This window comes from Anomalospiza imberbis, chromosome 7 (genome assembly GCF_031753505.1).
Source record: "Anomalospiza imberbis isolate Cuckoo-Finch-1a 21T00152 chromosome 7, ASM3175350v1, whole genome shotgun sequence".
Taxonomy (NCBI): domain Eukaryota; kingdom Metazoa; phylum Chordata; class Aves; order Passeriformes; family Viduidae; genus Anomalospiza; species Anomalospiza imberbis.
This window is the reverse complement of record NC_089687.1, coordinates 9,290,539-9,313,078: the sequence shown is the minus strand read 5'-3', so window position 1 is coordinate 9,313,078 and position 22,540 is coordinate 9,290,539. Positions and strand designations below refer to the sequence as shown.

The window sequence follows — 22,540 nt, the reverse complement described above, 5'->3', positions numbered from 1 at the left end:
CTCCTAGGGCCATCAGACTGCCAAGGACACTTGGTTGACAGTCTAAAATCTCCCCAGGTACAACCCTTCTTTAAGAGAGGTTTCACACTTAGAGGTCCTTTGAAGGGGGATTTGCCAGAAATAGCAAAAATAAAGGACTTATTCTTTAAGGACAAATTATTCCCTATGTGGGGGAAAATATGTTTAACTTCAGTGAGAACTAATCCCCGAATAGGAACTAATAGAACTAATGATCCGAATAGGATCATTAAATTTGCATGTCCTGAGCTGGAGCCTGCTTCAAATTTGCAACGACTGTGCAAAACATGTTAATTACAAGAGATATGTACATCCATATGAACTTGAAAAATTAGTAACTTATGTACATGAGAAGAAATCAGATTTTCTTGCGTCTGCTCCTTGTCAGCTCATACCTGCAAGACAGACACAATAAGTAATTACTGTAGTTGAAAACTTTCTTAACAGTTTCAACTGGCACAGTAGAGAAAACTTGGGCTGCTTTATTGCTTCTGCTTCACAGGCAGCACAGCAAAGGAGGTTCCAGAGATGGCCTCAAACTTCAGCTCTTCACCAGGAACTTTGGGTGCATCCTTTTTTCCTCTTCCCATAATTGCCCTGAGACACACACACAAACTGGCCAGGGAAATGTGGTTTTCCTGTTGGAATATTGGCTCACTGCCTGTGCAGATGGCAAGCTCCTGGACTACCCACACTACATTCCTCAGGCTCCACTGAAGGAGAAAGAAGGAAGAACTCCTGCGATTTACTAAAGACACAGAAGTGAAAAGAACACCCAAGCCTGGTTCTCTGTTCTGCCTCAGACCAGGAACATAGAAACCTCAGAACCACAATGAATGTACAAGCAAAACTGTAAGTGGCTTATTATAATAGTTTCTATAAATGCTTTGTAATTAAAGTTTTATCATGCATATATATTGCTGATCAGAATATTTAGTTAAGATCTTTATTCAAGTTAAAATTTGTTGCAAGGTTACTTTAATAAACAAAATTACTTTACTTATGTGCCCCTGTGGCTTTTATGGCAACTGAAAATATGCTGAGGACTATAATTGACACAGGCATCTCATTAAAGCTGTCTCACAGGGCAGGCACTGCACAGCCAATGGATTAACACACAATTTAGATAGAAGTACCAGATTATCTCAAGTTAGTCCTGCCTTTGCAGGTCAAATATTCTTCTTGCTCACCCAAACACAGCCCAGTTACCAGCACTCACTCCCACAGCAGTCATGCAAGCTCCCAGCACAGCAATGGGCAGGGTTTGGAAGTATGGAGATGAGTACTTACCATTGGGCAAAACCTTTTACTAAATCCTCCCGGGACAAGTCAATGCGCACCTTTAAAAAGCAAATTTTATTTGTTTGTAGGTTATTCAGCATATAAATTGATTAGCTAAGCTACCACCCCTCCCAAGTCAGACCCACTTTCCAGCTGTGGGTTGCAGCTCAGGCTTGAGGCAAAATGGAGCTTCCCACATTCCCAGAGTGTAGCACTACTTGGAAATTTATCTGTCACTGAAGAAGCAATTGCAGTTTACTTTTCACAGAATCAAAGTTGTTCACAGAAAGCTCAAAGCAGTGTTGGCAAATTGTGGGATTTAGTCCCAATGCCTTTCTCAGCTCGGTGTTTGTGCTCTTGGAGCCATTCCCACCATGGGCAGCACCAGGGCCCAGGAACCAGGGCTTACTTCAGGAGCACCCTTCTGAAATGAGACCACGCAGCTCCCACATGGATACAGCCTCATTTGAGACGAAAATCTGGCAGGAAAAAATCGTTTCCAGATTGCCAGTCCTATTACTGAGAATCAATTACTGGAGCCACGTTTCAGGATTTCAGGAATAGCCTGGAGTGTTCAGCTCTGTTATATCTGTAGTGGAGATTCTTTAAACTTACTTTCCCCAGTTCCTTCCTCTCCTGTGAAATGAATGGCCTGCTGTTTTTCACTGCAATGTCCAGTGTCCTTTTCTTGACATTTTCCAAAGACTCAAAAAATTCAAACCTTGAAATAAAGTTTAAAAAGAAGAGACTTAAGGCAAAAACTAAAATCCTGTGAGCACCAGTGGGCAGAATAGAGTGACAGAGTACAGCATCAATGGCCAGGACTTTAACAGGGAAGGAACACACAGAAAAGGCAATTTTAGAGTGAGGTTTTATCCACGATGCAGGAAACCTTTTCCAGGCCTCATGAAAGATGACAACACTGTGTTCAGACTGTCCACCGTGCCAGGGGGAAGGAGGAAAACATGCATCCATGATGAAATGCCATTTAACATCATTTTCCCCCCTCCATGGAAGATCAGCATGTTTTCCATGCAATGTTCATTACTCAAGAGGAAATAGTCATGAGCCAAACCCCCAAGTTCACAGAGCAGCCTTGCACCACACCAAGAACAGACAAAGGCTGAAACCTATGGCAATTAAATTCTTAATGGCTCTGACTCAAGCCTCTGGCACACATGGCTAATGTCAAGTGAGTTTTGTCCATGCTAAATCACTGCAGTTCTGCCCACCTGAATAGTTTTTCCTCCAGTCAGAGCTGTGAAATGGGTAACATGTTTTGGAGCTAAGCATTATCTTTAATTGAGGATGTACAGGATATGTCAGTACTGAGGATGAGGAAAAGGAGATGCTCTTCCCAATTGCTGGGATGGCACTAAATCAGTGCAGTTACTTAAGAACAGACATAAGCAGAATCCTCAGCTTTGGTGTTTTGAGTGTTAAGAAGGAATATTTTAAAATCTTTTCTCCATTTCTGACTTACAGAGAAAGGATATAACACAGGAAAAATATAAGCCACCAAGGATCAACCAACATTCTCATATATCCATGTGTACCTTCCTCTAATTATGGGATTAAAACCACCTCTCAAAAGAACTCTACTTCTAAGTGTTACTGTGTTTGGATTTATGAAAAACACATTCCATTTCAGTGGCAGAGCTGTGACACTGCCAGCAAAGAGGTGGGAGCATTTTACCCTGCTCCCACCAGGCCTTGATGACAACGTCCACCTGTGAGCCCTAAGGGTGGTCCAGTCTCAAAAGGCTCTGTACTTCTGCCTTGGCCCTTTGGAAAGATGTCAGAAAAAGCATCAGGCAAAGCAGTGTGAACAGAGCAGTAGGCTCTGGGAGGTACCTGAACAGGCAGATTGCCTCTGCCGTGACAGGGAGTTAAACACAGTGGGAGAATGTCAGTTTGCAGAGAAGCAAATGCAGCCTGGGGGTAGAGAAGGGGCAGGGAAGAAGGTGTACCCTTCTTCTGGTGGACTTGCAACACCACAGGCAGAGCAAGGCCAGCCCCAAATACTTGTAAATCATAGTCCAAGTGCCATTTGTTTCAGAAAAGCTGGAAATGTTCACAAGAGAGTCCTTAGGAGCTACAGCAGCACACCTTAGGAAGCCCTGTTATTACACAGAGATCGTAACTATTCCAACCATAATCATACTTGACATTTTCTTACTTCTCATCGTATTGGGGGTTCAGAGTTTTTTTCTTAACAGAAGTCTTCTTCCTGCTTGTCCATCTTCTGTCTGGAAGCAGGTATATACGAACATATGGATCGACTCCACGATTGGAAGAGGGTACCAAGTTTCTGTTAAAAGAAGAACAGACAAGCGAGGCAGGTTCTCTCACCGTGTGTTTTAATACCTTGTCTCTCTTGGTATCAGACCAACCCTTCACAGGCCAAAAACATTCATCCCAGGAGTTGGAACATAAGTAAATAAAACTTTAGGATTGTTTAGATAAAATCTTTACTCCTGAGGGTGTGGCCACTTACTGGGGTTCCTAAATTAACAATTACATATTCAGTCATAGGTATCAATCCTTGTCATGATGCCTATCCCAACACTCCAAGACACACACCAGTTGTCAGTGCTGTCCAGAGGAAATTTTGGGTGGATGACAGTTGAAGCATCTCTACTGCAGTGAGCACAATTTGCTGCGTTCTCTCCCTGGCCTGCTGCTGGCACTGACCAGAGCTGGGCACAGAGAGGCTGCACAGCTGGAAGCCAGCCAGTGCTAAGGCATCTCCCGCTGCACGTGGCTCTGCTCCAGCTTTGCTGGATGACTGACAGAGCTCAGAGAGCCATCACAAGCATTACCTGCAGCCGTTGACCAGCACGACGAGGCTCTGCCGGATGGAAGCGTAACGCACGGTCAGCTGGATCTCCCCCAGAGGCATCTCAGTCCCGCTGCAAGACATTGCACAGCCAGGGCTTTTAAATACAGCCACTGAGCAGCCCACAAGCAGACTAAAACCAGCTTTCAGGGCACCATCCTTCTCCCTGGCATCCTAAGGTTTGCTGTGTAGGAAGCAGCTGGATCACAGAGGTTCCACAGAAGCCTCGTCCCTGCCTTCTCTGCAGGTACCCAATTTCAGTCCCACAACACAAACTGCCAAAAAAGCCCCTATGTGGCCCTCTGTAGATGGAGCAGCAAAGTACAAGTTAGTGTGTCACATATTCCCTCAGGAATGTCTGTATATGCAAAATGGGACCTTTTTTATATTCCATTCTGCATGTTATTAAAGTAGCTCAAAATCCAAAACATTGCTTAAAAATGGTTTATAAATAATTTATAAATTAAGCCCTATTCAGAGCTAGAAAATTTACCAGTCACCAATTCACCAAGTTGCACTGGAGTTGAGTTTTATGTTCAGGTTAATAACTACTCTGATGATCTTGTAAGTGAGGTGGATCTTTGTAACTTCTGTTGATGAAGGATTCCACAAGCTCCATTCTGTGCCCCAGGAGGGACAGATCCTTATCTCCATCCTGCCTGACAGAGCAGCCTCACACTGAGCACTGTGGGAAGGACACACACACACAAGAACACCTACACACAAAAACTTTGTTCACAGCATTATCAGTCTTAAAATGTGTTGGATAAACACATTCAGAACTTCAAGCAGCCAGAAGTGCCTATCAAGAGTTTAGGTAATAACCTTCTGTAATAACAGAAGTGGGATGTTCAGACTTTGAATATCCTGTTGCTAAATGAGTGTTGAGAAGCTCTTCAACAATATAGAGCCAACATATGCAGCACTCTTAGGAGAGCCACAGAGTGAATACTTTCCCTTTATACCTGCTCTGACAGTGCCCTGAAAGTTACTTTGCTGTTGACTGGAATACCTAGGTCAATTCTTTTTAAAGTGACTTGAGACCCAACACTCCAAATTATTTAGCAGCCTTGAATTCACCTCTATGCAACAGTAACACCTAAACTTTCCCAAGAGAAGAACAATTCAGCTGGAAGAACACCTACTTATGAATGTCCAGGTTGCTGCTACTTAATTCAAAGCAGGAAGAAGGCAGGGACCCCAGTGAAGTGACACTGGGTGCCACCCTCATTTCCTGCAGGACAGGCAGTGTGGGCATGGCTGCTGCTCCGCTGGGCAATGCTGATGATGGGCCATGCTCTGGATTTTGCTTGCCCTCTGCTTCATCAAGGCCAGACACAGTTTCACTTGGTACAGGGGCTCCTGAACTGTCTTTAGTGTCCAGGTCTTCTCCACTGTCCTTTTTTGGCAGAGAGTCAAGCACTGCAGAGTCTTTGCTCATGGGAGGTACTTTTGAGACTTGTGGAGAGGAAAACTTCTGCTGGTTTCCAGCCTTCTCAGTGACACGCACGGGACCTAGCTTTGAGGCATTGACACCCGCCTTGACTCTTTGTGGATCAGGTTCTTCAACATTCAGTGCCTAAAAATCACAAGGGAAGACAGTGAGTGCTGCTCCCACAGCACTGGGGTGAATGCCAGCATTGCCACCCAGAAGGTAATTTCACCACAAAACTGTAACAGCAGGACTCTGCCATTAGAGATGAAAGGGGCCCCTGGGATTCACTGTGGTGTTCTCTCCTCTTATCCTACTGTTTGTACTGAGCAGTGTATAAACACTGATCCAGAGCATGGTGAGGAAACAACTCCTAAGCATCAGTGCTGATTTCCGCCAGCTTAGATTCTCTCAGACCAACTCTTTATTGTCATGAGAAAATTTTCAGCCATGGCACTGCACTAAGTTTTATGAAACCTCAGGGATACCTCTCAAATCCACCATACACTCCTAATTTCACTTAAATACCTTGTCACACTTCTACTTTCTACTCAACTGTGAAGCAAAGCCGCCTTTCTTCATGCCCACCTTTCATCTCTTTTGCCTGGCTACAAATGGATGCTTCTGCAGGGGAAACCGAGTGAATATGGGAAAGAACAACTCACCCGCAATACAAGTTTCATCTTAATGAAGCTGTCTGAACTGGAATGGTCCAGCTGGAATCTCTGATCCAGAGTCATGTTTGGGTCCTTAAGTAAGTGGGAGAGACATACCACTGAAGTTCCCAGGGCACTATCCCGCTCCTTGTCTTTTATCTGGGGGACAGAAGAAAAGAGAAGTTTTTATTAGCTGGCAAACTGGGAACTGCACCACTGGGAATGCAAAAGCAAAGCAAGAAGGTATTTCAGACAGAAACCAAAATTAGCTTATTTGCTTCAGTATGATTACATCCAAAGGAGTAATGCCATTATTTCTGGAGTGTAACAAGTTAGTGCATTTGGAGTAAAAACCCCATCTCTAACTATGCAGAGAAAGAATTGCTTTAGCAGAAAAATCATGCCCTGAGATTTACTTGATTTTCTTTGCTCAGTTTGGGGACAACGTCCTAAGCAGCTGAGACGGCAGCTGGTCTAAATCTTTACATGTATTTTAGGTAACAGTTTGTTTAGCCTATTTAACCTCAATACACCTTCCAAGTTCACTTCCCTTCTGTATTGAAGTGACCAGCCACAGAACTGGCTGTGGCTGCAATGCTGCTAATGAGAGACAGGGTTGCTTAATGAGCCAGAACACAGAGGTGAAGAGGTAGGGCTCAGGTTGAGAATCATGAAGGCTGCAATTTCTGACAGCAAAATATCGATGTCATTACTACACACAGACCTGTATGAAATGTCCTTTGCACTTTGCAGCCAGGAACATCCCACATTTTGAACTAAGATACTGCACATTACATGATGCTAGAACAAAGGTAGATACCAAAAAAGGGAGATATCACCACCACCTAATACAGAATTGTCTGTGCAACATATTCCACCTTTTAGTAGGAGGAACCCAGTATGTGCAATCCCACACAGAAATAACCAGCACTGAGCTCCATAGAAGAGGTTTCTTCCTACAGATGTGCAGTTGCTCTTCAAAAGGAAAGGCTTTTCTCTCACCTCAATGTGGAGTGACTGGGAATGAGCACTGTGGACAAAGAAGGTGAAAGCCTGGCCCCACGTGGGATCTTTGCTGAAATTGCAGGTCTGCAACAAGAACATGCATTAGCTTAGTCTCTGAGAAGCAAAGAATCCATGACATTGATCGCCAGAGAGGGCCATGGTGACCCCTCAGTGATGCTACACCCCAGCTGTATAGAGAGAGTGGAAATTCCAGGTCAGAAGCATATGGAAGTGAAGTCTCTGGCAAAACCAGAACAAGTTCTTTGGGGCGTGGAAATGCCAAAGAACAAGTCTGGTGAGCTGCAGTTGGCCCCACCAGCGCTGCCTGGACCAGCAGCCTGCCTCACCTGCAGCGAGGCACTGCTCCCTCCCTCCCTCCCACCCAGGGAGAGCCAGAGCACTGCTTCCAGCCCGCAGCACTCTGAGCCAGCTCCCAAGGCTGCAGTGAGCTGACAGGCAAGGGCAGGAAAGCTGGAGGGGCAGTTTCAGGGGTGCAGAACTGTGGGAAGAGTAGGAGGGCACAGCTTCAGCACCATCCACTTCAAAGAGGAAAGAGCATGGAAAGCACCCACGGGGACTGTGGCTGCTCTGTAAACTGTCCCTGCCAGGCCAAGAGTGCTGACAGCAAGTGGAAAGGGGCAGGGAAAGCCTGGAAGCCTGACCTAGCTTAGGAGAGGCAGGTGATGTGGTAGGGAAAGGGAAACTCACAAAAGGTAAAAATGCAAGTAGAACCCAATTTCTGGGTGGAGCAGGTGGAAGGAACAAAGCAAAATAGGTGCCAGTCCTGTATGCTCGTGTGTAGCCATCAGGATTCATTCCTACTTGCTGGGAGTCCAAAAGAACAAAGGGCTCAACCACATCCAGCTGCAGGATAGTGAATATGGCAGCTACTGGGAGGGCAGAGCTCAGCTGTTGGTCATACTTATGAGGCAAAAGTAATTTTTAAATAATGAAAAAGGAACTGGAAGTGAAGAGGAGGAGATGCAGATCCATCTTGTCTGGGTTTAAAAATGAAACAGTAAAACTGTGATACACAGGAGCCAGGAAAGACTCCGAGGAAGGAATAAAAGCCAGCTTGATGCAAGAGGCACCCTGCTCTGAGAAACCATGAGCTGGATTGGAGATTTATAGAACTAGAGTGCTTGGGCCAACATGAACTCTTGGACACAGGCATGGAACTACATGTGTACAGCAGACACCCTCCACCACCACAACTCGGTGACACCGTGGTTCTACTCCCAGGCTCTGCAGCTATCACTACAAGTACAGCTCTTCACATCAGCTTCGCAAGAAGTCCTTTCCTTCCTAGGGGATGCTTGGGGCAGTCACCCATAAGATGGAAAGTATCTAATGAAAGCAGAAGAATTAAACAGCCTCACCTTACTCTTCTGAGTCCTGTTCCCAACTGTAAGCAGGACAAAGGAGGAAGGTTCTCGTTCCATCTTCTGTCATTTAACACAAGGAAGAAAGAAGAAAGCAGGAAAAAACATTAAGAAATTTATAGTTTTCAGGAAGCAATATCAAACCACTCTTACTTGAAGTAAGTTCCTGGAAAGCTGACAGTATTTTCTGGATGTGGGACCTCTGAGGAGTGTAGCACCAGGAAAGCCTCCAGCAATAACACAGTACAGTCTTAACCTCCACCATCAAGACTAAACATTTAAGCCAAAATTTTATGGATTTAGGTTTCAACAGGTGACCAGTTAAAAATTTGTCAGAAGCTGGGAGGAAGAGAGGAGAGCTGAAGGCTCAGTAGGAAATCTTGATCTTTCCTGATTGAACCAGGACTCTTAGAATTGGTTTCCAAGGCTCAGGACTTGCTGCAAAGCAGCTGGAAGTGAGTCCTTGGCATCAAATAACAATTCCTGTCTGGAAGCAACAATACTGAACCTCTTGCACCTCTTTGCACTAATGCTATAGAAGTTAAGGCTGAGAATCTGGTCTTGGCACAACACTACATACAAAGTGCACACAGTGAGGTCCAGTATTAAGGATTATTGACTGTGATGTGTATCACAGTGCTGGTAACTCATCCAAATTGTAAAGATGCTATTTAAGAGAGGAGCTACTTGGAGAGAATGGGAAGCTCTCTCCATAGCTCAGAGCTGTACTTGTGAGTAGCCAGTTCAAGAAAAAAGGGAGAAGGACATTCTTCCCTATACCTGCCATTTATATCACAGTAGCAAAATGCAGTATTTGGGGGGACAAGTAAACAGGAGCTATGAGAGAGAAGGTATGAATGACAGAGAGGCCTCTGAATCCCTCTAAAGCCAAGGGGAGAGGAACCTGGTGGTCAGGTCTCCAGTGGACAGGAAAGGTACAACAAATTCCTCCCTGCTCAATGTCAAGCTGGAACAGCTCAGCAAGGGAAGAAATAGCAGCAAGGATATTATGACTTAGTCTGATGTCTGGAGGCTCTCTTTTGTGTAAGAAAGAAAGACAAACACACACACAGTCAAACATTTCCATGTTGCATTCCCACTTTGGCCTCCTAGACTTTCACTGGGGTGGGCTTTCAATCACTATTTTGAACCCCTGCTCACTTAGATTCTGACAGTGGAGAGATTATTTCTTTTTAACCACCACCAGTTTCAGTTCCTATGATACCACATAATCCAGAACCTTGTTTTGGAAGTGTAGGAGAAGAATATAAATTTTACCTTGAGGTACTTGTTATTTTTGATCTTCTTTGTTCCACATTCACCATTTGAATACTCAAAGTGGTTTTTCTGAATTGGTGAAAGAGTATTTGAAACAATTAATTTGCTGTTTTTTTAAAAAAAAAAAGGAGGTTAGGAGTGAAGGCTGCTGCATGGGTTTGTACTCACAGGAAGGTTGAAGGCGCTGTCCAAGTAGACAATCAGAATTGCTGTAGACAGACCCTTCTTATCCTGTAAAGGCAGGGAAAGATAAAACAAAACAAAACACAAAGTAGTCATGATCACCCACCAAGGACAATGCAAAGCATAGCAAAATTCCAAGGGCAGCTTCTGAAGGTTAAGCAACTCTCTGTCTTTCTCTTAAAACTTGCAATTTAGAGGAGCCCAAGTCAACACAGCATGACAGTTCAAAGCAGACCAGTAAGAAGATTTGTAACTCTTTTCAATTCCCTGCCTTTAATGTTTGTCAATCTCTCAGTGCAGACCTGGTTGGATTCCCCAGTGCAGCAAGACACCTAAAAACATGTTGAACCACATACATCAACATTAATCCAGTGTCAGCAGAAGAAAGCCTGGGAACAATTTTATTCTCTTCAGTGGAATTCAAATGGTTTTGCTCGGTTATGAAGAAACAGCCTCTTTGGGAGATGGGCTTTATCCAAGCAATTCTGCTGGACAAACTACACGCTATTTGGAAACACAGCCCTACTGAGCACCAGGGCTGGCTATTTGCCTATGACTAGTACAGATAATTTCAGGGGTCCAGGGTCCTACACAAATCCTATATGAAGAGGGAGGAAAAAGATTGTGAAAGAAAAGAACCCCTGAGAAGCTACTTTGCAGTGAGTCAAACAAAGGTTTGCTAATTCAAGCAAAAAGAGCTGCCAGATTTGAGTTGCTCCTGAATTACCAAGAGACCTGGGGCAAGCAAATGCCCTTCCTCTGCAGGAGCGGCAGGGAGGGAATCACATCAAAACTTTGCCAGACAAATACAAACTCCTGTGAGTTTGCCTGGGGTTTCTGATTTTACACACTCCTTTGTTGATGACTGGACAGGGATCAGAGCACCTGAATCCTTTAAATACACTCACCTCATGCAGCTTTTCTTGGTCGTTTACTAGTGAAAGCCACTCCAGTTTTAAATGCAAGTGTCCACTTGTCGTCTTACTTAAGGGAAACCACTACATGGAGATAACAAAGAGCAACTTGAGAACTGGCAGGCAGAGTAGCTTTTATATATGTGGTGCAGACTCTGAGGCTTACACACAATAGACAACATGAATTTTACTCCAAGCACCTTAACTTGCATTTTTGACACTTAGATTTTAGCATGTTCACCTACTTAGGCACAAGGCAGAAGAAAATTAAAATAAGACACCCATAAACAGGCAAAGCCTGTGGATATTTCCAACCAGTAGCAGCACAAGACAGGCACCCTGGCATTGTTTGTAGAGTGCTGGGCTGCAGGATGAACCACAGTAAGGTCAGATCATTTCTTCCCTCAGCAAACAGGCTGCTTCACCAAACTTTATCTGCAGCTTTGTACAAAACATTTGGTACACACGGGACACAAGGTATCAACAAGATACCCCACTGCTGGCTCAGCATAACCTCAGGGCTCTCTGGGGTTACCAGCCTGGTTGTAAAAATTTTTGTAGTGGCTACTTTGGTATTATCTTTTTGTGAAAATATCACAGTGCAAGTGTGCAAGGAAGCTTCAGGTATAAAGAAACACTGTAGTAGCAGAGGAGAAGCACAAACGAGAGCATGTAGGCATACACTACCAGCCACATTTAGAAATAAGCTGAGATCTTCACCTCATCAACAGTTCTGTCATTCATTACATCCACTAGGCTTATCAGCAAGCTGAAAGGAAAGAAGCAAACATTTCAATATTGAGGTATCCAGCATAAACCACTAAAAAAGCCCACTCTCAATTCTGTTCCAAATAACTTCTCCATGTTACCTATGTACGTGTATGCAGGAACACACTTATACTCCTGAAGTCTCCCCCTTGAAATATTTCCAAAACTAAAATAAACTTGAAGTAAATCTCAAGTAACTATCACTTCTAATGGCTTCCCAGGATTCCCTGCAGGAATGTAACCTTGTTCAACATTAACTGCACTAGGAACTACTTATGTGGTGTTAATGTCTGGCCAAAGGGAATCACTTCCAACAGTACTGAATTTCCAGTATGGGTAATTCAGGTGTCCCACAGCAGAGGCTACTGGACCCTGATCAAAGGTCTTGCAAATTTACCTGCCCATAAAGTCATCTTTATCTGGATCTTCATCGTACAAATCCACTTCTAAGTCCTGACCAGGCACTTCATGAACAACAAACTGGAGGAGAAAGAGGTATTGATTAAAATTAAAAAGCATTCACATACACATATTCAGGCTCAGGCTGTGGACAAGAACATGACACTTGACAACGGTCTAACACATTAAGGACATCCCCTGTTCTTTCTTATGGTTAAATGCACAACAAATACAGAAGATTATAGGTGAAAATGTTTCACATTATTTGCTTGTTTTTTGACCAACAAGTTAAACCCCTCAAACTGGCATCCCTAATAAGCAGAGAGGAACCAATGCTAGAGCAGCCTGCAGCTGCACAGACTGATGAATTGATTGATATTTAAAGCAGTGCTTTGCACCTCCTCCAAAAACCCACACATGTAAATCAGATCAACCTGAATGACATTTCAAGTTTACAATGTAAATTTGAACTTGGTTAAGGGACACAAATGCCTCAACCAAGAAACAAGGAAGTCCACCTGCCCAGTACAATCAGCTAAGAGAAGGTCCTGCAAGCACAGGGATCTAAATAGCTGTGTATCCTACAGATGGAAAGATCAAAAGGTTCAGTACCTCAAATGTCTCATTCCAAATGGGATTAAGATCTCTGGAGACGGTTTTGCTTCGATACTGCACGGTGCCAACGCGGAGGAGAGCGTACGGATCAGACTTCCCCCTGATGGCACCAAGGAAATTGTCTTTCTGGACAAGATTTTCAGCTTCTAACAAATGAACCCTTATTACTCCCTGGATAAAATAAGATACAGAATTGGTAATGAAAATGCAATCTTTGGATAATTATAATATGCTGCCTCCTAAAACTGTTTATTTCAGGCAGCAAGGGTAGTCACCATGACAGTTCTGCAAAGACACGTAGTTTGATTCAGTACATTTCCAATGACAGCTGTAATAAAGCACTTTTTCCACCATTTGCCTAGAGGGGGAAAAAAGCCCCCTTAAAGAGATGTAAAATTCAATCTAGATAACTATATAGGAAATATTATTTATTTTAAAATCAGAAATATACATATGCACACAGCATTACAGCGACAGTCAAATCAAGTGTAAAGATCAACTCACACTGACTGAAGGAGGACCTAAGCACTCACTGGCAGGTTCTTATTTTATTGCACAGGAGCCATTCCATTTCACTTTAGTGATGCAAGTTTGCAACAAGGAGCATGCCCTTGTCACACATTTATATTTATCCTCATTAGTAAGTGTATTAGGTATTTGATGGATGAAGGAGATTGAAGACCTGGATACGTTGAGTATTTAGGAAATTTTTTTTTCCATAGCAAAGATACGTCATCCTCCAAGTTCCCTATTTACACCTCTTCACAGCACTAGGAAAAATATTAAATAGCATGACACTCACTGCTTATGTATTTATCCTCTCAGTTGCATGTACCACAGATCTGCAGTTACAGACTAAAGGTTTAATTGGTAAATGAGTTTCAAGTATAAGCTGACTCCTTATGACATGTGGAGAGGGTAGGAACTCTCACTGCCCATGTCTCTCTCTCCCAAATTATGAACTATCCAACACGGCTTTTATATTTCTGAAATACTACCTACTGAAAGCCCACAATTCAGGTTGAAAGAGCTGATGCAGCATCCAAAGACACTAAGCTTGGATGCATCCACATGGCAGCAGCTGCACACTCAGGTAGATAAACACTATGTAACTGAAAAAACAACTCACCTGGGGGACAGGAAACCTCAAGTGGGCAATGTTCATGTTCTTTTTCAGAGGCACTGTGATCCTGTTGGGTAGGACCAGCCGTGCAGCAATGAAGTCTTGAATTAGTGAATCTGACATTACGCTGCAGGTGGGGGAAAAAGGCAACCTCAATCTCCACAATCAGTCTCAACTCAGAATGGAAAAGTGAGGGACAGCAGAAGACATGGGCATTGCAAAGTGAGCGGTGTGGTCTAGCTCCCCCCAAAGTACTGTCAAGCATTAGAACAGGACACCCAGGGAAATGGTTGAGTCACCATCCCTGGAAGCATTTAAAAGACCTGTAAAAGTGCTTAGGCACACAGTTTAGTGATGGTCTTGGCAGTGTTAGCTTAATGATTGGACTTGGTGATCTATAAAGATCTTTTCCAAAGTTTATGATTGTATGAAAGAGCTGCAGAGTGGTCATTCAACTTCATTTTAGTGGTGCAGGTTTGCAATATGGAGCATCCCTGTTGCAGGGTGTGAATTTGGCTCATCATTGTAAACGATGAATGGGAGCTTAGGCTGTGTGAAATCTTCATGCACACACCCAAACACATCAAACTCAAGTGCCTTCTGGGTTTCCTTAGGAATAACACCAGAGCTGGACAAGGGGAGAGGGGAATCAGGAAGTTTCAGCATTTCACAGGGGGCTCAAGGCCTCGAGCTAGTTTGTTTTTAGACTTAGAAATGGCCACAGCACACACTGCTGCTGCCTACTCTTGGCTACCTGCTGAGACCTTGTCACAAAATTGAAACAGACAGACACATAAAAAAAAAAAAAGCCAATTTCTCAGATGAGGTTCTAGATCTTGGCAGATTTTGCACTAAGAAGGAAAACTTCATTTGAAGTAAGTGGAGATCACATTGGCTGAATTGAAGGCACTATCTTGGAGTTCAAGGAACTTTCCAGCCTAATTACAACTTGCACATTTTTAGCTTTTCAGTTCAAATCTTTGCTTTTCAGGTGCTCTTTTTGTATGGCAGGTACAAGAAGTATACAGCTATCACAGATGTCCTCTCAAGTACTCTCCAGGTGATTAACGAGAGGATTTCAACACATCACTACAACCTGGCAAGAGCAAAAAACAATATTAAGAGGAAAACCCAACAGCACCAATTATCCGAAAGACTCATTCTCTTGATAGATCTAGTGCTTATAAGGGTATGACTGTGTAACAAAATTGTCCCAATTCACAGAGGAGGCTGGATTCACACATAAAGAACATAAGGAAAGTCTTCTCCTCCAAATGGCAAACTAGGAACCTTGGTCAGGCTCTTGGCATTCATGTAAAAAAAAAACCCCACAGGAATATCACAGAACTGTCCCCTCTCTCAAGTCTCAGGGTATACCCAACTAAACACAGTTTGTATGTGAGGACAGATGTCTGCATCCAGTTTCTTTGCTATCTTAAGTGCACCAAATTCATTTGACAGCGAGGGCTCTTGTTCAACCTGTACTTCAGCCCAGTCATGGTCAGGCATGTTTTGCTCCCAGCTTTCATTGCACTGCTGAGGAACTAACAAAGGTTTCTGTGTGCAAATCCCTGTGGGAGAAGCAGCCAGTAAAAATTTAGGACACCAAATTTGCACTTAATTATATGAGAGGCTGTAGGCTGGAACACCTACAGGCCTTCTCCCTGCAAGGATTAGGGAAGCCAAGTTAGAAAAGAACAGATTAATTTCTCTGATAAAAACTGGAGCTCTCAGGCTAAACTGCAGGGCAAAAGGCCACTCAGGCCTCAAATTAAGAGAAAAAGGAAGCTTCCTCTCATTCAACATCAAAAGCCTTCAGAAGATCTTTAATACATAAACCTAAAGTAGCCAGACTCTTCCTATGAGTCTGCAAACCATGAGCTACAGGGGAGCAGAGAGGAACAGAAGTGTCTGCATTTGCAGTGAAGGGGAGAAAGGCAATTGCTGTGTAACCCCATGTACACAGCATGGGGTTACACATGTGCTTTTCCTCTTGTGCAACAGAATTTTTTCCTTGCACTAAAGAACAAGGACAAACTGAATCCCGAGTCTGGTGAAACAGTTTGAAACAATACTGAAACCTACTAAGATTTTCATCCTCGCTGTGCAAGTTTTATGTACGTAGTACTAGCCCAAGAGGCACTGGAGAAGGGCTACACCTAAAAGGTGAGCAGATTACATTGAAAGAGAACTTTTCTCCTTATAAATCTGGTGCAGGTCTCTTTATCATGGACTGTACTTGAGTTTGTCAGAGGGACTGCAACTCTGCCATACCTTGCCTTTTTACACTTTACTGTAAATAAAAATAAGCAGACTGCCATTTCTAAGCCCACTTCATCTACCTTTGCAAATAACTGGCACATGGGAAACAGAAGGGCTTGTTTTTTAGTTTATAAGTCATTGCTGTGTGTGGGATTTACTGTATCCATCCTAAATGTAATGAAGTGATTGAAACAGATTTGACAGAATGTAAAAAGAACCCTCCTCAGGTTTTGCCACAGCCAGATACAATGGGATGAACATCTGCACAACATCTTGCACACAATGCTCTCAACAACAGCTTTGATGGTTACTCAAGAACTGCATCCCAACTTCCAGAGGTTTTTCAAAGAATAAAGTAAAGTAGACACTCACTTAATCCCTGGGACATCCAGAAGGTTGCTCATGCCTGCCCAGTTGATTTCCAAATGCTACAACAAGACCAGGGAGAAAATATTATACAGGTCTATTAAAAATTATTTCAAAATAAATGTAGAATTTAAAAGGGAAATGCTACTAGAACAAAGCCAGATGTCTAAAGGAAGGAAAACCTACACCACCAATAGCATCTGTACATTAGAATCAACAGCTGGTATCAATCCCCTTATCTATTTTATCTGCCATCCTGAATTGAGGTTATCACTAGAACTTAACCTGCAAGAAGAAGGAAAGTCAGCATTCAGCCCTTGGCAATGGCCACTGGCAGATGCCCTGGGGTCATGAAGGAAATTCAGCAACTCTAGTAAGACTTTGAAGTTTTCTCATCCTTTCACTTTAGGGGTTGGCCTATGCCCCGAGGCAGAGGGATTTACAAATATTACTGGTTTAAGGAGTCTGTATTCCTATTTGTACAATAAACAAAAAGAGGTTCTTTCATGTGCTCAAATAATGCTGCTACATCTAAACACAGAAACACCTCATTCAAGATCAAAAATGTATGACTTTCATGAACTCAAGCACAGCATAAACCACAAGCAAAGCTGTGTGCTGTAAGATAACTGCTTCTTACAAGACTAGAAGGTTTCTCATATTTTATTAAACCACAATTGAGTACAAGGGACATGATCTTAAACAGGGCAAGCTTTCAATGGCAATATGAATGGTCTCCAAAATGACTGCATTTAAAATCTGTGAATAGGAAGGTAGAGCAGCCAGAAACCTTGGAGAAACAGCTCCTGTGCTGCCACCATAAGACAGTCCTCCCATTCTTAGAGTGAAGCGAGTAACTAGGCACTACTACAAAAGTATAGAGTGAATTAATTCACATCCTCCAAGAATTTATGAGGGACACTGAACAATTAGGAATTTGTCATTTATCACCTGAACTGTGAGGTATTCACAGTCATGCAGCTTGGGTTATCAGTGATGGACAGTTTGTGTCACTCATTAAAGACCAAGCACTAAAGACCTGGAAGTCTGCAGAGAGCAGCTCACTCCTGACTCACCGGTTTCTGCATGAAAAACAAGGTCACTGCTCCAACAAAAGGGGCATCAGTTAGAAGAGGTTCCAGGATCACCCGCAATGTCCCATACAACTGCAAACAGAATGGGAAAGTTCAGGGTTAAGGTATTCTCATGATGCAGCTTCAAAACTGTAAGCTTTTCAGTGATAGAGATAATTTTAGAAATTCTACTTGAAGTAATTTTATTTATAATTTTGTAACAAAAATTTTTTTCCCCCAAACCATTGCTACTGATATCAGGCAAGGCTTTCTGTGCTTGTGGAGTCTCTCTGCAATCCTGCCACACAACAGAGCCATTTGTCTACTAGCTTTCAACATTCCAAGAACAGGCTCTTGGTTTAATCTACACCAATTTATGAACATCATGGTTCTTCTGAAGTTCTCTGCCAACACTCAGAGCTCCTCTGAACTCCAGTGGCAGCTGCTGCAGCTGCTGGCCCACACATACCCAATGCTCCAGCGCCAACCCTGTTTGAGAGTCACTCTATGAAGCTTAGAAGTGGAATTTAAGTGCTTTCCATGGAAGGCCTCATTTCCCCACCCAAGAACAAGGAAATAAAGCCAACTATTCCAAGCCTGATAGTTGCTGGTTTCCCAGTTAAGTGTCATGACCTCCTCACTGGGAGGTGCTACCTCCTGCCCCACCAGCCTTGAACAGACAATGCACGCACCTGTACACCTTTCACGCCAAGATTAAATTTCGATATGTCCATGTGAATCTCACAGTCCCCTATGTAACTGAAAGAAAATTCTCACATTATTCCACAGTTTGCAATAGCCCCGTGAGAAATTTGGGGCTGTACAGAGCGAAAATGAAATCAGTTAAGGATTGACAACATGATCCCGCAGGCAGAGATGGATTTTCAAGTGACTGAAAAAGGGAAGTTGAACAAGGGTCAGATCTTTCAGAAGAGAAACCTTGCAGTCAGCTGGGATATTGATGTTCCTGTAAAACATTGAAGCAGCATCTGTACTTCCAGGTTACTTTTCCATTCTTAAGACTGGGGATTGGCTGAAGCCAGCTTGCTCCAAGAAGGGGACCAAGATGCTCATTCAAAATTCAAGGTCAGAGCAATTGCCCTCTTGCTCCCTTCTCTGCCAAAAGCTTGACCCCACCCCACAACATGGTGACCCAGCTCCCAAGCTGGTGCAGAGCCAGCCTGCCTTTACTTATGGGGTTCCCACCTTGCCCACACCCAAAAAGCCCATAGCTCACCCTTGCACTTGAAGGACAAATTTATCACTAAAAATAACCTAGTTTCCTTGAGGCTGAATTCAAAGACAACTGCTTAGATCAGATTTTGGTCAGTTGCCATGGAGAACATCAGGCTTCAAAAATAAAGCAAACACTGAATGCGATACTTGGCGATTTGGAAAGCACCTTTGACTTTTATTAAAGTACAAACATCACCTTATGCAGAAACCAATAGCCACTCCCTAGGGAGCAGAACCTCGAAGATCTGTTGATGCCTCTGGCAGAAAACAGTTGAAGGGAGCTACCAAGTTCTCTTCCAGCCCCCTGAGAAATAGCTCTGGCTGCAGACACACAAACACCCTGCAGGTAAAGCAGGGTGTAAAGGTACTGCAGCAGTGAATGTGCTGTGCTTGCTGCCTGCATGCATAACTTCACTCCATAATCAAAGGAAAAGGGCAAGAGTTCTGCTCTGACCACACGTATATGGGCAAATAGTGCTGCAGTTGCCACAAATTCAAACTGTCATTTGCACATAGAGAGATTTCCTCCCACCCCAAAAAAACCTGCCAAGAATGTGCAACCCTGTGAATTTACCTCCACTTGTGCAAACGAAGTTTTGTGTATTTGTTTACAGTTAGTCACCTTACAGAATTTTAGGAGCTCATAACACACAGAATAAAGCCTTTAATGTTAGAGCATTCTCATTTTTTATTTCTAACCTCATAAACCATGCTGAAATTAACACAATCTTTCTTAAAAGCTAGTGACATAATTAAACTTATTTTATGTTTGTTAACATCTACATTTTTGACATTATCTTATAGGTCATTATACTGAGTGCTAATAGAGCATTGTTACAACAAAATTCTAAATGAGAAGGCAAAATTAGTTCCTTAATTTGCAGTAATTAATCCAAGAAGATTTAATTTGGCTTTTGCAAATGTCTAACACAACACAAGTAAGAGCCATGGTATTTTACAGTCTTTCTACCTTTCTACACAGTCAAAAACTCTTCCCACTCAGTTCTAGATGTCTCTTTTCTCCAGTAAAGATGTCAGAGAAGTCTTACCAGTTCCTGAGCCTTTAATTAGCCTTATGTCTGCCTCATACAGGTATCTCCCCCCTGCCAGGGTGCTTGGTAGGAAGGATGAACTCTTTGTTCATTAGTTATTCCTCATTTCCAGTCCCAGCTGCTCTTGCTTCCATCTGCTCCTCTGTGCAGCAGAACCTTGCTGTGCTCTCTGCTGTCCTGCCCAAGAGCACACCTGAGGCAAACTCAAGCCTTGACACTTAAAGGCTGAGGCTGAGCCCCTCCACCCTACACAGGACTGTGCTTTACCCACTCGTGGAAGGTGGAAGACTCTCCCGTTTCTCTCCTACATCACCTGTTGCACAAGGTGATGCAGATATGCCTGTGCTGTGGATGAGAACCTTGCTCAAGTGCATATATCTGTGTCTCTTCTGTACTTGGTTGGAAAAGCTGGGCCCAGTGCTTATGATACAAAGGCAATCCACTGGCTGAAGGCAGGGTTGCTACCAGAGCTGGCAAGTTTAACTAACCTGGATGTCTGCATGTCCCTTTAGAAAAAGCCCAGGCAATTCCCTGCCTGTAAAGTAACTGCCCAGGGGCCCCATCTTCTCATGACCCCCCTATGCTGAAAGCCCCCTTTGGCCCAGCCTTCTCAAGTGCTTTGTAACACAGACTATGCTTAATCTGCCTTCGGACTTGGGAGATGAACATGCAGAATTACACAGAGTAGAGAGATAAGAAAATGTAACCAGGCAACACAGGGTATGAGAAAAGCCAGATCACCTCTGCCTTTCCCCTCTCCCTGTCCAGTCAGGCTTCTGGGGGCAGGTATCCCTTTTTGCTCAAGACTGACCAGTTTCCAAAATGCTTTCTGTTTCTTCTAAGAGCCTACAAACTTAATTATCCCAAACTCCACTAAAGCTCAAAGTATTATTGCACGTTTTTGACTTCTTTCATCAGAGACTGTCTTTCCAGCTCTCAAAATTTGACAGGAAGTCAGAGATTCTCTTCTAAGAGTAAATTGTAATCAATGATTTTTTACACATGCCAATTATTAAGCTATTCTCCTATGGCATCTCATGTACTGTAAATTCCACAGCAGATAATGCAAAAGAAAATTCAGAACATTTCCAATGAAAAATGCTTGTGAATACTGAATCATATTAATGAAATAGGAACAAAAGGTGTTTTTCAGGGAGGTAATAGTGTCTTCAAACACTTGGAAACTGATGATTATAGCCTATGATTATATGGCTATGCAGCAGCTCAGGCAGCTGCAGAATTAGTGGAAAGGAAAGCAGCTGTAGGAAGTTAAGTGGCTGCACTTGGACAATTCCCACTTTGATAAATGGAGTATGTGGTCCTTTTGCAAGGGACAAAGACTATAATAGGACAGTACTCTACATAACCATTCCCAATGCTCTGATGCTACAGCCACGTATGCTGCTGTTAACAGATTTAAGTAAAGCAGCTTCTCAAGTTCTTTTGGTAACTTCATGCAGTACCAGGTCTCCTGCATCCCTGACTCTGTTGACAACTACAGCCCATACAAATAAGGGACCTCTAAGTGCTATTTTTCAGACTTCCCAAAGCAAAGGATGCAATCTGTGATACCACAAACTTAACACACAGGAAAGGAAGCTCCTCTTCATATAGCCCATAGAACTGAACCATGGCATTCAGTGCTGCATCATGTTGGTGAGATCAGGAGCACAAGTTGAAACAAAGCCCTTCATGGATCACATGTCTGTGAGTGGCTAATAAACTATACAAATGGTTCCATACAGACTATAAAGGAAGGGCAAGAAGGAAAGGTTTTTTCTACTCCTACCCTCTTCCTGTATTTTCTCCATGTCAAATCAAAGACTCTGGGCTTCAGCAACTAGTTGCTTTCTTGATACAACTGGAGGAAAAAAATCTGTCCACTGTTACTATTGTGAGACTGAAAGCAAGAAGCATTTACAGAGCGCTGAAACCTAACCCAAGAGTCACTGTGGTGCCAGCACTGCATAGTGCACCCCACAGGCACCCACAGCACTTCACTCTCTTCTCCAGTGCTGTGATGCTAGCACACAGCCGTGTAAACAGATCAGTCATTTAAACCTCAACAGCACAGTGACCAAGAGGTAGAGTGAAGGGCAGCCTCACACTTGGGCAACTCAACTCCATCTCCTCTAAGTAGCAAAAAACCTGTTCTATTGGTAATCCAGAAAAAAGCAGGTAAATAATAGCACCAATCATAGATTTGACTCTCCCTGTTCCTGAAAGCAACACAGAGTCTTCTGCAGACACTGCAGGATGCACAACACAGCTTAGTTGTAGACACTGGTGTTACCATATGAACACAAGTGAAGCTGAGGCCTTAAAGCAGCCCTACAGAAGAAACCCCCACCCGAGAGGCAAGGCAAACCCCACACTCCTGTGTGAATACAGAAAATACTGGGGTTATCAGATGGCATGAGCTTGGGTTAGGTTATCAGCACCAGCATGAGGAACAGAAGTGCCTGGCCAGTTTGGAGATGTTGATGGGTCTGCCAGAGGACAGGAATGCGGAGGTGGGGGAATCCCTCTGCAGAGGATTGGCAAAAGACAGTGAAAATGAGCATGTGGGAGAAGCAGTTCAGCAGAGAATGGCAGCAATCTTCTGCAAGGCTTAAAAGGCATCATATCTTTCAATCTCAACATGGAAAGCACAAATAA

The 22,540-nt window shown here is 43.3% G+C and overlaps 1 protein-coding gene across 2 annotated transcripts in view; it reads right to left on the bottom strand.

Moving 5' to 3' along the window:
* Positions 1 to 227: 227 nt before the first annotated feature.
* ESYT3 (extended synaptotagmin 3) overlaps positions 228 to 22,540 on the bottom strand; it is a 35,740-nt gene continuing 13,427 nt past the window's right edge. For both annotated transcript variants that reach the window (XM_068195293.1, XM_068195291.1), the window contains exons 5-23: positions 18,287 to 18,353; positions 17,598 to 17,687; positions 16,528 to 16,583; positions 13,900 to 14,020; positions 12,768 to 12,941; positions 12,154 to 12,236; positions 11,709 to 11,757; positions 10,983 to 11,072; positions 10,060 to 10,122; positions 9,892 to 9,960; positions 8,611 to 8,676; positions 7,229 to 7,315; positions 6,236 to 6,385; positions 5,284 to 5,717; positions 4,122 to 4,211; positions 3,479 to 3,610; positions 1,915 to 2,020; positions 1,309 to 1,358; positions 228 to 413 (exon numbers count right to left, since the gene is read on the bottom strand). In XM_068195293.1, the coding sequence (XP_068051394.1) occupies positions 377 to 413; positions 1,309 to 1,358; positions 1,915 to 2,020; positions 3,479 to 3,610; positions 4,122 to 4,211; positions 5,284 to 5,717; positions 6,236 to 6,385; positions 7,229 to 7,315; positions 8,611 to 8,676; positions 9,892 to 9,960; positions 10,060 to 10,122; positions 10,983 to 11,072; positions 11,709 to 11,757; positions 12,154 to 12,236; positions 12,768 to 12,941; positions 13,900 to 14,020; positions 16,528 to 16,583; positions 17,598 to 17,687; positions 18,287 to 18,353 (2,014 nt within the window). In that variant the 3' untranslated portion in view covers positions 228 to 376. The remainder of the gene's footprint in view (positions 414 to 1,308; positions 1,359 to 1,914; positions 2,021 to 3,478; positions 3,611 to 4,121; positions 4,212 to 5,283; positions 5,718 to 6,235; positions 6,386 to 7,228; positions 7,316 to 8,610; positions 8,677 to 9,891; positions 9,961 to 10,059; positions 10,123 to 10,982; positions 11,073 to 11,708; positions 11,758 to 12,153; positions 12,237 to 12,767; positions 12,942 to 13,899; positions 14,021 to 16,527; positions 16,584 to 17,597; positions 17,688 to 18,286; positions 18,354 to 22,540) is intronic.